The sequence below is a fragment of the Phodopus roborovskii genome, unplaced genomic scaffold, assembly GCF_943737965.1.
Source record: "Phodopus roborovskii unplaced genomic scaffold, PHOROB, whole genome shotgun sequence".
Taxonomy (NCBI): domain Eukaryota; kingdom Metazoa; phylum Chordata; class Mammalia; order Rodentia; family Cricetidae; genus Phodopus; species Phodopus roborovskii.
The window spans coordinates 936,373-949,843 of record NW_026126606.1 but is presented as its reverse complement, the minus strand read 5'-3'; the positions used below and the strand labels follow the sequence as shown (position 1 = coordinate 949,843).

Here is a 13,471-nt window from a genome sequence, read left to right as displayed (position 1 = left end):
CTACTCAGTCATGAGGACCTAAATTCGAATCCCAGTAGTCTCATCAGACAGTCCAGAAACACCCATGACACCAGCTCCATGGGATCTAAAGCTGCCTTCTAGCCTCTGTGGGCAACCACACATATAACCACACAAACACAATTTTAAAATTTATCTTTTCTTTAAGGATTATGGAGGCTGAAGGGATGGGATGGCTCAGCAGTGAAGGGCACTCACTGCTCTTCTGAGGACCTGGGTTCAGATCCCAACACCTAAATGGCAGACCATCTGTAACTGCAATTCCAAGGAGGAGAATCCAAGGCCCTCTTCTGCCCTCCATGGGTACCAGTATGCACATGGTACATACATACAGTATGCACATGGTACATACATACAGTATGCACATGGTACATACATACATACATACAAAACATCCATTGGCTAAAAGTAAACAAATCTTTAACAGATCAATAAAGGTTGGGTTGCCAGGGGTTGGAGAGGGTTTAGCAGTTAAGAGCACTTTTTCTTATACAGGAGGAAGACCCAGGTTCAGTTCCTAGCCACATGGCAGCTCACAACCATCATAAATCTAGGTCCAGGGAATCTTAACACCCTATTCTGACCTCCACTGTCACAAACCACATACATACACTGTCACATACGTATGCACAGGCAAAACATTCATATACATAAAAATTAAATAATTTTAGGTTTTGAGCACTTAAACCAACAGTCAATTGTGGCAAATAATAAGCTGAAGTGCTCAAATGCATAGCACAACAAATCATGTTCTTACAGAAAGAAACAAAAAAAAAAACCCCTGAACTTAATAAAAATCTAAGTTCAAACTCTTAAGATATAAAAGGTTCAGATCCTGCCAAGACAAATAACTCGTGAGGGAAGCCATCAGCCACACCTAGAAAGTTAGATTCAGGCAGAACAAATGACCCAGTTTCTCCTAGAAGAAGGGAGGGGCAAGGAGGTAACAGACTAACAGATGTAATACAGAAACAACTACAATGTTGGAATCAATCTGGATTGTGGTAAACAAGCTAGCTGTGGGAAGATACTTAAACTACCAGGGAACTGAGCATGGACTGAGGTTAGATACAAATAATTTGGTATTGCTGAAGAGTACCATATACAAGGTAAAGGGCATTTTTAGTGTGCATGTTGAAAGGTCCAGAAAAGTAGCTGATCTAGGTGGTGGCTCATGCCTTTGATCCCAGCACTTGGGAGGCAGAGGTGGATGGATCTCTGAGTTCAAGGCCAGCCTGGTCTACAGAGCAAGTTCTAGGACAGCCTCCAAAGCTACAGAGAAACCGTATTTCGGAAAGGAAAAAAAAAAAAGTAGCCGATCCAACATTTTCATTGTCAAACTGAGCTAACTCAATCCCTTACAATCCTTTATCAGTGAACAGATATTAAGAAAGTAACAAATGTTGTGTATTAACAGCCTAAGAAACCAAAACCAGGAAAGCAAAGCTTCTGCACAAAAATCCCCAGACCAAGTTCCAGACTAGTCTGGGCTTGTTAGCAAGATTCTGTCTCAAAAACAAGAGACCATCATGTCACTGCAGCCCCCAACACATTCACTAGCATCTACCAACTCAGCAGGTGCAGGGAGAGGGCACTGACTGCCCAGTGGGAAACCACCCGACGAGGAAACAGATGTACTTACTGCCCCCACTACGTTGGGGAATATTGTTTGTCAAGGAGTGTTACTTTTGTTTATGCTGCATTTGCTTAACTCTGAGAAGCTGTATTACTGTGCCTGCCTAAAACACCTGATGATCTAAAAAAAAAAAAAAAAAAAAAAAAAGATGAACACCCAGTATGGAGGCAAGAGAGAGGATAGAAATGAGGAGAAATCTGGGAACGAGAGAGGAAGGAGGACTTTAGGAGCCAACCAACAAGTCAAACACGGGGTAAGAAAGAAAGAAAAGGTACACAGGAACAGAGAAAGATAAACGCCTCAAGGCCAAAGATACATGGGATAATTTAAGAAAAGCTGGCAAGGAACAAGCCAAAATAAGGCCAGGCATTTATAACTAAGAATGAGTATCCGTGTGTGATTTATTTGGGACCCGGGTGGTGGGCCCCTCAAAAAAGCCAAAAGAATAAAGAGTAAAAAAACAAACAACACCAGTTCAGGAAAAATTACTACTGAGATTCAAAACCAAAGCTACTATAATTAAGTATATGCCATTCCTCTCCACGTTTTCAACCAACAGACTCTGCTGCCTCCTCCAAAATAAGAACTTAAAAAAAAAAAAAAAAGATTTTTAACTTAAAATAATCATTTTTAGAGGATAGTTAGGACCACACAAAGGAATCCTGTCTCAAAAAACCATAGGTAAAGTTTAGGGCTGAAGAGACAGCTCAGAAATTAAGAGTAATTGCTGTTCTTGCACATGTCTGTTCCCAGCATCCGAATGGTGGGGCACCTGGCACCCTATTGTGACCTCCAAGGACACCAGACACACAAGTGGGGCACAAACATGCATGAAAGCAAAACAATCATACACAAAATTAAAATAAGTAAATTTTTAGAAATCAGCCTGTTCATCAACGCATTCACCTGCTGCTATGAGCCAGGCACTGAGGAAAGTCCAGGGGCTGAAACACAGCAGCAACAGAACTCAACACTCATCATTTTACTATGAGTGCATTCTGTGGAATGCACAGGACAAGGTATCCAAGTCAGGCTGGGGGCACACACCTATTATCTGGACACTCCAGAAGCTAGGACAAGAAAAGCATGGGTTTCAGGAGAGTAGGGACCGCATACAAATTCCAGGTCAGTGAAATACACTCACAGTAAGACTGTCTCCGAAGAGAGAGAGGGAGGGAAGGGAAGAGAAGGAAGAGAGGTAATAGCAAAGGAGCAGAGAAAGGGATGTGGACATTAAAGCAAGACAAAAACAGGGTCTGAGAGAGGTTATCTTCCTGTTAAATACGTAGGTAACCCAAGGAAAGTAGATACAAGCATGCTTGATACCATATCAAAGTTAACCAACATTCATTCAAGGTTCTGAGTCAAAATTCACAGCTGCAGATATCACCCTTTTTGTGTTAACACAATTTCCTTTTAAAGTAAATCCAGAAGAAAGCTGGTTCAGGTGCTGGCAATTAGACTCTGCAATCACAAAGCTTAGGAGGCACCAAGGGAAAACCATCAAGAAGCTTGCCCCTTACTCAACCATCTTGTGCTGAGTGACTGCACTATCTCCACAGAGCATCTCCAAATGAGGACGGCACAGGCTCAGAGAAGACTAAATAACATGCCTAACATCTCAATCTCTGATGCCAGAGAACCAAAGGGAGAAAGAAAACTGAAGCCAAACCCCAGTGCAACGCAGCACTGGGCTTTTGAATTTCATCCAGGCTGAGATGCCCAAGCTTTACTGCCAAGAGGCTTTAAAAGGCCTCTGAAAACAGTCCAGCCCCCTGCCTACCTCTTCCATCACTGCCTTTCTTCCCTATGGAGTCTAAAGCTCTCTCTACCTTTCTTCCGACACTTAAGTTTATGGCATGTTTCACCTCACAGATTAGGAAATGGTCAAAAAGGAGCCGTGTTTTACTCACCACGTCTTTTTTTATTGTGGTATTGCCCACAGGGCCCCACGCTGGCCTTGAACTCCTTCCTGACCCTCCTGCATCCACCTTCCAAGTGAAGGCCACCACATCTGGCTCTCATCATAGTATCTTGCCATAAAATATTCAGCATAAAAAGCTCAGTTCATTAGGCTTGTGCTCAAAAACTAGATGAGTTCTAGATGCTGAGAGGCCAATACAATCCTTTAGTCTTCAACTGCCTTGATACAGGCTGGTACATGAACTCAGTTTCATTTAAGATCATAATCACACCTACTGATTTAGAAACCCAACTTTGATATTGTACTTTCATTCTCAATAACATGGACCAGGGCCCCTCAGAATGTGGTTCCCCCAAACCAACTGCACAAACAGCTGGGAGTTTGTCAGAAATAAAAACATTCAGAAATCTTCAGTGTGGGGGGTCCAGTAACTTATGCCGCCTTCCAGGTAACTATCATGTGAATCCAAGTTTTAAAACTACTAAACAAGTTTGGCAGCATGATGGCTCCTACCAGTAATCTTAAGTTACTGAAAGCTAAGGCAGGAGGATGGCTAGAGCTCAAAGCCACCCTAGGCAACATAGAGAGACACACCCACCCCTCAGAGGCCTCCTTGCCCCATACCAATAAGAGGGAAAAAAGGGAAGAGGGCAAAGAAAACCACTTAAGCTGAAGCAAGCAAACAGCTAAAAATAATGCTTCCAGCTGGAGACCAAGCACCTAGTGCACAAGCAAAGCGGGTGGGTGGGTGGGGACACTCCACACAGGGCTCTTCTTGTACTATAGTAAGGACCCACTCCTTTGTACAGGTAACACATGTGTAAGACCCACTTCTCCCAGACACTCTTTATTCAGCCTTGCATTGCTTTTAAAAACAAGAACCAGAAACAGGACAAGCTAAACTGGGAAAGGGAAACCATCCAGCACTGCAGGATGTCCTAAGGACAGGGAGATAGCATCCACCATTTAAAGTCTGCTCACAGCAAGGCATCTACAGAGTTGAGCAAGGGGAGAGCTTTAAAAGCTATTCATAACCCAAAATCTTAACTACATATAAAAATGAAGCTATAAGAAAAATAAGGGCAAAACAGAAACATATTTTGAATATACTGTCTATAATAAGCACCTTTTAAATGTAGCTGCTAACATACCCTAAAATAGTTAGCTGCTGTGTTTCCATTGCAATTATTTTCTTTTAATAACTAGATAGTACAAATTAGATGTCCTGAAGCCATTACAAACAACTCAATAAAAAAACAGCTCTCTTGGAAGGTAAACTGGAACCACCTCCTGCTCCAGATACTGTTTCTTAGAAAATGCCCCTGACATCTTCAACCTCTCGTTGCAGCTCACATTCTCCTATAACCTTTGCAACAGAATTTCTCTCTAATCCTACCCAAATCTCTCAACAAAGGACAAGCTGGTGCCTGGCATAGTGGTGCCCACCTTTAATCCCAGCACTCAGGAGGCAGACAAATGAGTGTGAGGCCAACCTGGTTTAGATAGTGAGTTCCAGACCAGCCAGTGAGAGAGACAGACAAACACACACACACACACACACACACACACACACACACACACACACACAGAGTATAACTCACCAGACTGTACTGCAATATATTTACTGCAAAACACACTCAAATCTGAGACCTGAAGAGCCTTGTTTGCTTGGCACCTGGTCACGGACTCTTTAGAAATTCCAAAGCAGTTGCCTATTCCATTTTGTAGATGATTACTGTCAGCACAGGAAACAGCTGAGCTTTTGTTCAGCTAACTAGAAACACGCTTACCAAATGACACCAATTAAAGGTCAGCTGGAGAATGTCCTCTGAGTACCCAAGCCCTGCTCTCCTCTGCCACGTGCTGCCTAGCATTACCTAACATTTAATTAGGGGCCCTCTCTTCCTTATGCTTTTTCTCAACATTTCTGAACACATTCTACACTTTTTTGCCCTTTTCAAACCAGGACTCATTTATTTAACTAACTCATTAAGAACCTCCTGGCATTGGTGATGTGACAGAGATAAAAAGAAATACATGCCTAGTTCACTGGGGAAGAACAATCACAAAATTATCATAAAGTGTTCACCTGCCAAGAGAGAAAGTATGACAAGCAATATGAAAAGACATAGCAGGATTAGCATCCCTGCCTGGCACCAAGGATGCTTTTCCTTCCTGGACATAGTATCTGTATCAAAAGGATGAGGTCAGGATTGGAGGGATGGGTCAGTGGTTAAGAGCACTGGCTGCTCTTCCAGAGGACCTAGGTTTGAGTCCTAGCATCCACATGGTGGCTTACAACTCTCTTTAACTCCAGTTCTAGGGGATCCTTGAATATTCTACGTACATGGTGCACAGACAAGCACACAGGCAAAACACACGAAAGTATTTTTTAGACAGGATGAGGTAGCAGCTAAGAGAAAGTTAATCACACTGCAGAAATGAAAAGGTAACTCAGCTGGATGTAGTGTAGAACATCACAGCAAGAATATGGCAGGAAACTAACTGTGGTGGTGCAGGCCTTTACTCCTGGTACTCAAACCTAAGAGACAGGCACCTAAGAGACAGGCAGATCCCTGTAAATTCAAGGCCAGCTTAGTTTACATAATGAGTTACGATTGGCCAGAACTCAACAGTGAGAACCCTTCTAGAAAGAAAAATTAGAGATTATGATTTGTAAGACTAGAGAGGCAGATGGAGGTCAGTTAATGAACATGGAATAAAATATTAAGGGTTTTGGACTTTGGGTAAAGGCAAATCAGTTAGCTGCGGAAGGAACAGTGAACATCACTAACAGACTCCTGGGGCTCCAGCTTGGCTACCTAGGCTACCTAGGTAGACATTTGTATGTACCTCTCTCTCTCTCCATCCCTCCCTCCCTCTCCCTCTCTCACTCTAGTCTTTGCCAGTGTGGGGCTATAGAGTGAGACTCTGTCCAAACAACAATGAAAACGGGGAAAAAAACAAAGCCTAGACTGCTGTTTGCTGTGCCTGTGCTGAAGACCCACGGTCAGCACTCCCAGAATACACAGCAGGAGAGGGATGCAGTCTGGGTTTGTGCAAGAAGCCCTGGGAATGGACGAAATCCTCAACAGGATGAGGAAAGGAAAGCAGTGCTGTCCGCTGGGCCAGGGGTCCAAAACCTTGGAACTAAAACTGTGACTTCTAGGTTTACACCTGTAAGGGAAGATGGAATGTCAGCTGTTTCCACTAATTCTCTATGGTGAGTGCTTACCAAGGCTGAGCCTAACCTAGGTCAAGACTCTAGCAAGTCCTGTAACTGGCAGCTGTTCAGCCCTAAAGGGTCAGCAGAGTCCAGGTGAGCCCCTGAGGAAAGCAGGGCCATGTGGGTCTGCTGTACACAGGCGCAAACTCAATGGAGACAAGGGGGCAGCTTCAATAATCCCCAGCCCACCCTAACACCTTCTAGTCAAAAACAAAGACCAAAAAACAGATGACAAGACTGAGAAACTCTTTTTTGTTTGTTTTTGTTTTTCCAGACAAAGAAAAGGATGGCAAGTAATTTTACATGTACCACAGGACCTTGCTTTTGAACACACAGGTGTAAACACCAGTAGGCTATGAGTGAGGCTTCAGAGAACAAGACAAGGTGAGAGATACAGATGTAGAAGTTAGGACACGAGCAAGTGAAACCAGAGTAGTAGCTGAGACTTCTGAGTCTACAATTCCTGTGGGTGGGGCACAGACAAAGGGGAAGCTGGGGAGAGGAATGCCCATGAGCTTAGCTTAATTTAGAGCAAAGAAGCACAGTAGAAAGCCTTTCACTTCCACACCGTGGCGAAGACAATCTTGCCTTCTTTGCCTATCAACCCAGTTCACACTCTCTTCAGGTTGTATTTCCACACCAGTGCTTTCTTCCACAACGCACAGGATCCATAATCAACCACTTTCACACTTAACATTCTGGGAGATCCTGTGGGAGCTGAAAGGACTTCTCAAATTCCCCCAATGTGGTGTCTTCCATTTCATTCTATCACAGAAATAGTTCGTCTTGTTGACTGCTCCTGCAGAGCAAAGTTATCTTCAAACTCCCTTGGAGTGCTGCATGAAGGATTTGGGTTTCATAGGGTTGCAACTTATAAAACAGCAGCTTTGGTATGAAGAAGCCGCACATCAAAATCCCAAGTTCAATTGTGCTGCTAATAAAAAGCTGGGAAATGGGGCTCAAACTCAGAGCCTCGCACAGAAATGCCAGGCAGGCACTGTCCTACTGAGCTATATCAGCATCCCAGATTTTTTAATTGGGTAGAAAAAAAAAAAATGGGCCTCAGGAGAACGCAGCCATTTGTCATGTGCAGGAAGTTATGAACATAGCCTTGTGGTCAATGAAGAACAGCATTTGTTTGTCAGTTCATATTATTTGTTGCTTAACCTAACCCAACTATTATTTAGACATGGTTGTTCAAGACCAACAGTCAGTCTCATAGTTTAAGGACATAGGGTTTTTTTAAAATTTTTTTTTTAATTACCTACTTGGTTCTATATTTAGGCCATAAATGTACTAAATATTGATTAGGTATATAATTTTCTGAAGGGCAGAAGTACATAATAAACAGAAACTTGGCTTTTAGAGTATTCTGTAGGTCACCAAGAATGACTTCAGGAACTGTTATGAATTGCATAATTTAGGAAAAGATATGAGTCACATGAGCTTAGTCATGATATCATAGTGCAGTTGCAGCTGGGGTGTAGAAGTCTCACTTTGATTTCAAAACTGTTTTTCCTTTGTGTTACTTTGAATAAAAGAGGATGTAGTGGGTGGAAGAAATAGGTCACAGAATTTGTGTCTGAAACATTTTGAAATTTACCTTGAGTTCATCAGCACCACACACACACACAAATAGCACTTGCCACGAGCATGGCCTAACGCACTCCATGTGGTCTTACGTGTGTCTGTTATGTCTGTGAATGAGTTTCCTTCCACCAAGTCATCAACTTTGAAAGGTGGTTATCATTTAATCTTTGTGTCTCCACCACCAACCATAAGTCCTGGCGGCCCCAATATTAGTTCTTCAAATTTTAGATAAAGAGATTATACTTATGGGTTTTGGGCTTTGTGTTTGTTTGTTTTTCTGATACAGATGTGCTACACTTTGCTATTAAAATTTTTAAAAAGAAAGCAAGCAACTGAAGCATTCTGGAGGCATCTCTGTGTTCAAAGCCACCCTGTTCTGCAAAGCAAGTTCTAGAGCTATCTAGTGAGACTCCATCTTAAAAATAAATAAAAAATGTAAAAGTCCTATGACCTGCAAAGGTTGCTGAAAATATACCTAGAAATAAAGTAGTATTTCTCTACACCGTATGATCCCTTAGACGTCATGCTTTTCTTTCCACCTGCAGACAGGAGAATGGAAGCAACCTGTGTCAGAATGGTGCAAAAATCAACTCATTGTCTCAATGCAAGTTTATCCTTAATAGCATCCTTAAAATGAAGCATGTTCTTGTGCTCTGCTATCTATCCTGAAAATTTTTCCTTCAGTTTGCATCAACTTAGATTTCAGCACTTCCTAAACAGCTCCTTTGACTTTCTTTAAACTGTCACTTATAATCCATTTTAAAATGCAAGCACACACAAGAAATTTGGATTAAAATGTACAACTCATTCAATGTCTGCACCAGTCAATTACAACCTCTGTTCAGTAAATAAGACACAAACACAAGATAAAAAACTGACAGGGCTGGGCTTGGCGGTGCAAGATCTTTAACCCAGCACTAGGGAGGCAGAAGCAGACAGTGCTCTCTGAGTTGGAGGTCAACCTGATCTACATAGCAAGTTCCAGGCCAAACAGGGCTGCATAGTGAGGCCCTGTCTCAAAACATAAAGAAAACCACAGGGTTTCAATCTGCCTAATAAAATACTATAATGACAAGATCTTAAACTTCACACAATGGGGACTGCACTAGTTCATTTCACACTTTGTTACTGGTTAATTGAAATGTCTTAGATGGCAACATTTGCAAGCTAAAAGAGTCCTAAAATACCCATTAAGTTCTCTATCACCAAACTTGACACCTCTAAAGCATGTGTCCTTACAACCAGTTCTCTCTAGAAAAATCTAAGCAGGAACCCTCCCTCCAGTTTCTAGGCTCAAAACTGTTTAAACAGGTCAGCCAGGGCTGACCTGGTAACCTGTTTAAAATTGCAAGGAAAGCATTCATGGTGGCCAGCCAATCCAAGAGTTGGATTGATTGCTCTCCACCAACAAGAAAAGTGCTTAGGGATGATCTGGAAATCCAACTCCAAGACTCCAAATCAGAAAACGCAAATGAAACTACTTCAGTCGCCGCCTTCCAACCAGATTACTGCTTAAAAATACCTCCTACAGAAGAAACTCAAATTAGCCTTTGAGAACCAGCAAGAGGGCCTGTCCTTTCTTCCAGGGTCTTGCTTTCTTTTGGCAGAAATACCTAACACCTTAGGCTCACTTATCAGCAAGCCAAGAATCTCGACCTCTCACACTCCACACACGAATCATCCACATACCTGTACCTCTTTTCTAAGCACATTCCAAAAATGCAAACCCAGGAGACCTGACCCCTGCCAGGCCCTCGGTCCGGGTCCCAGAAGAGACCCCGTGCAGGATGTCCTTCCTCGCGGAGATACGCGCCCATCTGTCTTCCCTAGCTAAACGCCGAGCCACACCCCCTTCCCACACTGAAAACTTGGGGATGCGCCACTGTCGCCCAGGACCCCGTTCCCAGCGCCCCCAGAGCCCCGGCGTCCCTGCAAGCTCCCCGGAGCCAGCCGTAGCCCGTTTGCTCCCCGGCTCTTACCAAGTCGCGGCTGGGAGCCAGAGCTCGGTTCCTCGGGAGGTCGGGGCGCCAGGACAAGGGGCACCAGAGCGGTCAGGAAGAGGAGCCGCTGCCTCATGTTCCCGTCCGCCACCTCTCCGGGTAACCGTCTCCTCAAGAGTGTTCAGGAAGCTGCTCACATCGGGAAGAGGAGGCGATCCTCCCGGCGCTGCCCCGCAAACTTCCCCGTCCCGCGCCGCCTACAGGGGAACAACTAGAGCAACGCTCCGGGCCCCGGAAGTGCAGGCGGCGCTTGCCGAGAGTAGCTTAGTCCGCTTCCGGCCGCAGCCGCAGATCCCCGGCTGCCCACAGCCGGAAGCGAGACTACCGCATGGCATTCTGGGAAGCGTGGCTCGCCCCGCCCCGGCGCTGGCTTGCCGCCATCTTGGGGGCTCCGAGCCTTCCTGGTCCCTCTAGGTCCTCGCGCGGCTGGCACCTTCCTGGCCACCCGCTCGGGACTCCTGAGTCGACCCGGCAAGGTCTCTCCTCTGTCCTCCAGTGGCCGCGGGTTCGAGTCCGCCTTAGCGTTCCCATTGAAGTGCTGCAGTGTGGCTTCTGGTCGCTGAGAATGCTGAGGGATTTGCTCCTTGGTGCTCCGGGCACAGGGTCTCTCTCCTGTGAGCAGGAGCGGCCATATACCCCAACTCTTGTACCTCCCCTGCTCCATCCCTCGGGTTGGCAGTAGTTGGGTTTTTGCACTTTTTGTTTTGTTTAGGGTTTTTTTTTGTTGTTTTTTTGTTTGTTTGTTTGTTTAGTTCTGAGTGCTGTGCTGTTTGTTTGTGGTACTGAATATTATTAGCCCCGGTCACATTTCAAGTTGTCTTCCTAAAAAAGATAAACTGCGATTTAAATTTGTTCCTTGTGGAATGTCCCAGTTAAAATCTTACATTGCTTTTCAACAGTTAGTGAGTGTACAATTTTTGACATGTTAGCTAAACCCAGTCTGTACATCTGAGGTATAAAATGCTTTCAACTAGACATACACATTCATGGCATACCTAGTCAAAAAGCGGAAAAAAAAAAAACTTCACCCCATAAATTAGATGTGACAGCTGTGATGGTTTAATAAGACTCTTAAGGTAGTTCTTTTGAGTGTCTAGGTTCCATGTGCTCAACTTTGTAACTTAAGGACATTTTTATACCCCCTGCAAGGCCCTGCTCAGAAAATGCAATGAGCTATGTTAGTTTTGTGGTTCTCATCCTTATTCGGCAACCCTTTAATACAGTCTCTCAGGTTGTGGTGTTTCCCAACCATAACATTATTTGGTTGCTACTTCATAACTAATTTTGTTGCTGCCATAAACAATAATGTGAATATCTGATATGCAGGACATCTTAATGTGTCACAACCCACAGGCTGAGAACTACCATACTGGTTTTTAAAAAGCTCCTGTTCCACTATATTCACAGGAAGCTCCAGGGTAAGTCCTGATTTCAAGTAATCTTCGACATTCACAAGTCAGGGATCAAATTATGATTCGAATGAAGTTCATCTTTGATTTAGCAATAGCCCATAGCTTTAGGGTGAAAGAGCTCCACTGGAGGAAATGGAGAGCCAGTGGGACACCTCAGAAGGCTGTGCTGGATAAAAGGCAGCACAGAAGAACCTCAACACACAGCTCGGCGTGCTGGCCTGTGCCTGTCATCCTATGGCTAGGAGGCTGACACAAAACAGCCAGGGCTGTATGGAGGCACTCTCAAAGTTGAATAATTAACAGTCAATGTCTGGTGTTCAAGCGTTTGGGGGTTTGTTTGCTTTTGGCAGGTGGTTTGGTGTGCTGTCTGGGCTAGGCTTATTTTGTAACCCTGCCCAAGCATTCCTCCCTCAGCTACCAAGTGCTGTGATGACAGTATGAGCCAGCACACTTGGCTTCAAGCTTTTATTCTTTTACTCTCAAAAGAGTTTTTTAGACATAAGTTCCAGCTACCTGACATTCTCATTATAAATATAACTGGCTGCAGTGTTTGAAATTCCTATCATAAATGTATGCACTTAACTGTCAGGTCATCCTTTTACTGTGTGCCAATAAAAGAGAAATACCCCACAGCACTGCTGGATCCTCCACCTCAGTGAGCCACCTCCTGCAACTGGCCTCCTCCTCCCACTGTTACTGTGTGTGACTTAGAGCATACACATGCATTAGAAATAATGACATGTCACTATAGACATGTAGAAATAATGACCTGCCACACTATACACATGTAAAAATAATGACATGTCACACTAAACACATGCAGTAGAATAATGACCTGTCACACTATACATATGTAAAATAATGACATGTCACACTATACATATGCAGTAGAAATATTGACAAGTCACTTCCAAAATTAGGTCTTTACATACTCTTCCCTCTCACATTCTCCTCTCTGCTACTGTTGTTTCAACAGTCTTCGACAGACTTTTGGGGTGATCTCAAAATTGATACCCTCCTGTCTCGGGCTCATTGGTGTGCTAGTACTACACTGAGAAGCTGGTATTGATGCTCTGAGCACACACGGGAAACCCCCAGAGGGATGGATAGGAATACAGGCCACCAGCTTAAGACTTGAGTTTGACAAGAATTCTACAGCTGCAGCAAACATTTGAGATCATTGCAGCCCCACCTGATCCTCAGAAACAAGATCAGAAATGTTTCCTGGGGTGGAGAGGTGCTCCACAGGTAAGGGCACCCACCTGGTGGCTCACAACCTGTAACCAGTTCCAAGGGATCTGACACCAAGCATATGCATGGCACACAGACACAATGCAGACAAAATACCCATAAAAATAAAATTTAAAAACATTTACTCTTTTATTAACCTACTTAGGGACAATTTTCTATACAGCCATTGCTGTGTTGTCTTGATCTGGGCTCATCTTACCATCTGAAACAGCTTCTAAGATTTAATGAAGGAGCCTCTCAGTCAGGACTGCTTTTACTTCCAGCACTCAAGAGGCACAGAAAGGTGGATCCCAGAGTTCAAGGCAGTCAGGGCTACACAGAAACCCTGACTCAAAAAATTTTTTTAAATGATGACAAATAAAAGATTACTTGAAAATTTACTGATCCTACTCTATGGAATTAATTATTCGGTTG

General features: G+C 43.8%; 1 protein-coding gene across 1 annotated transcript in view; it reads right to left on the bottom strand.

Moving 5' to 3' along the window:
* Positions 1-10,664, bottom strand: part of Adam17 (ADAM metallopeptidase domain 17) — a 40,770-nt gene extending 30,106 nt beyond the window's left edge. The window contains exon 1 of the mRNA XM_051205949.1: positions 10,374-10,664. Within this exon, the coding sequence (XP_051061906.1) occupies positions 10,374-10,470 (97 nt within the window). The 5' untranslated portion in view covers positions 10,471-10,664. The remainder of the gene's footprint in view (positions 1-10,373) is intronic.
* Positions 10,665-13,471: the final 2,807 nt, after the last annotated feature.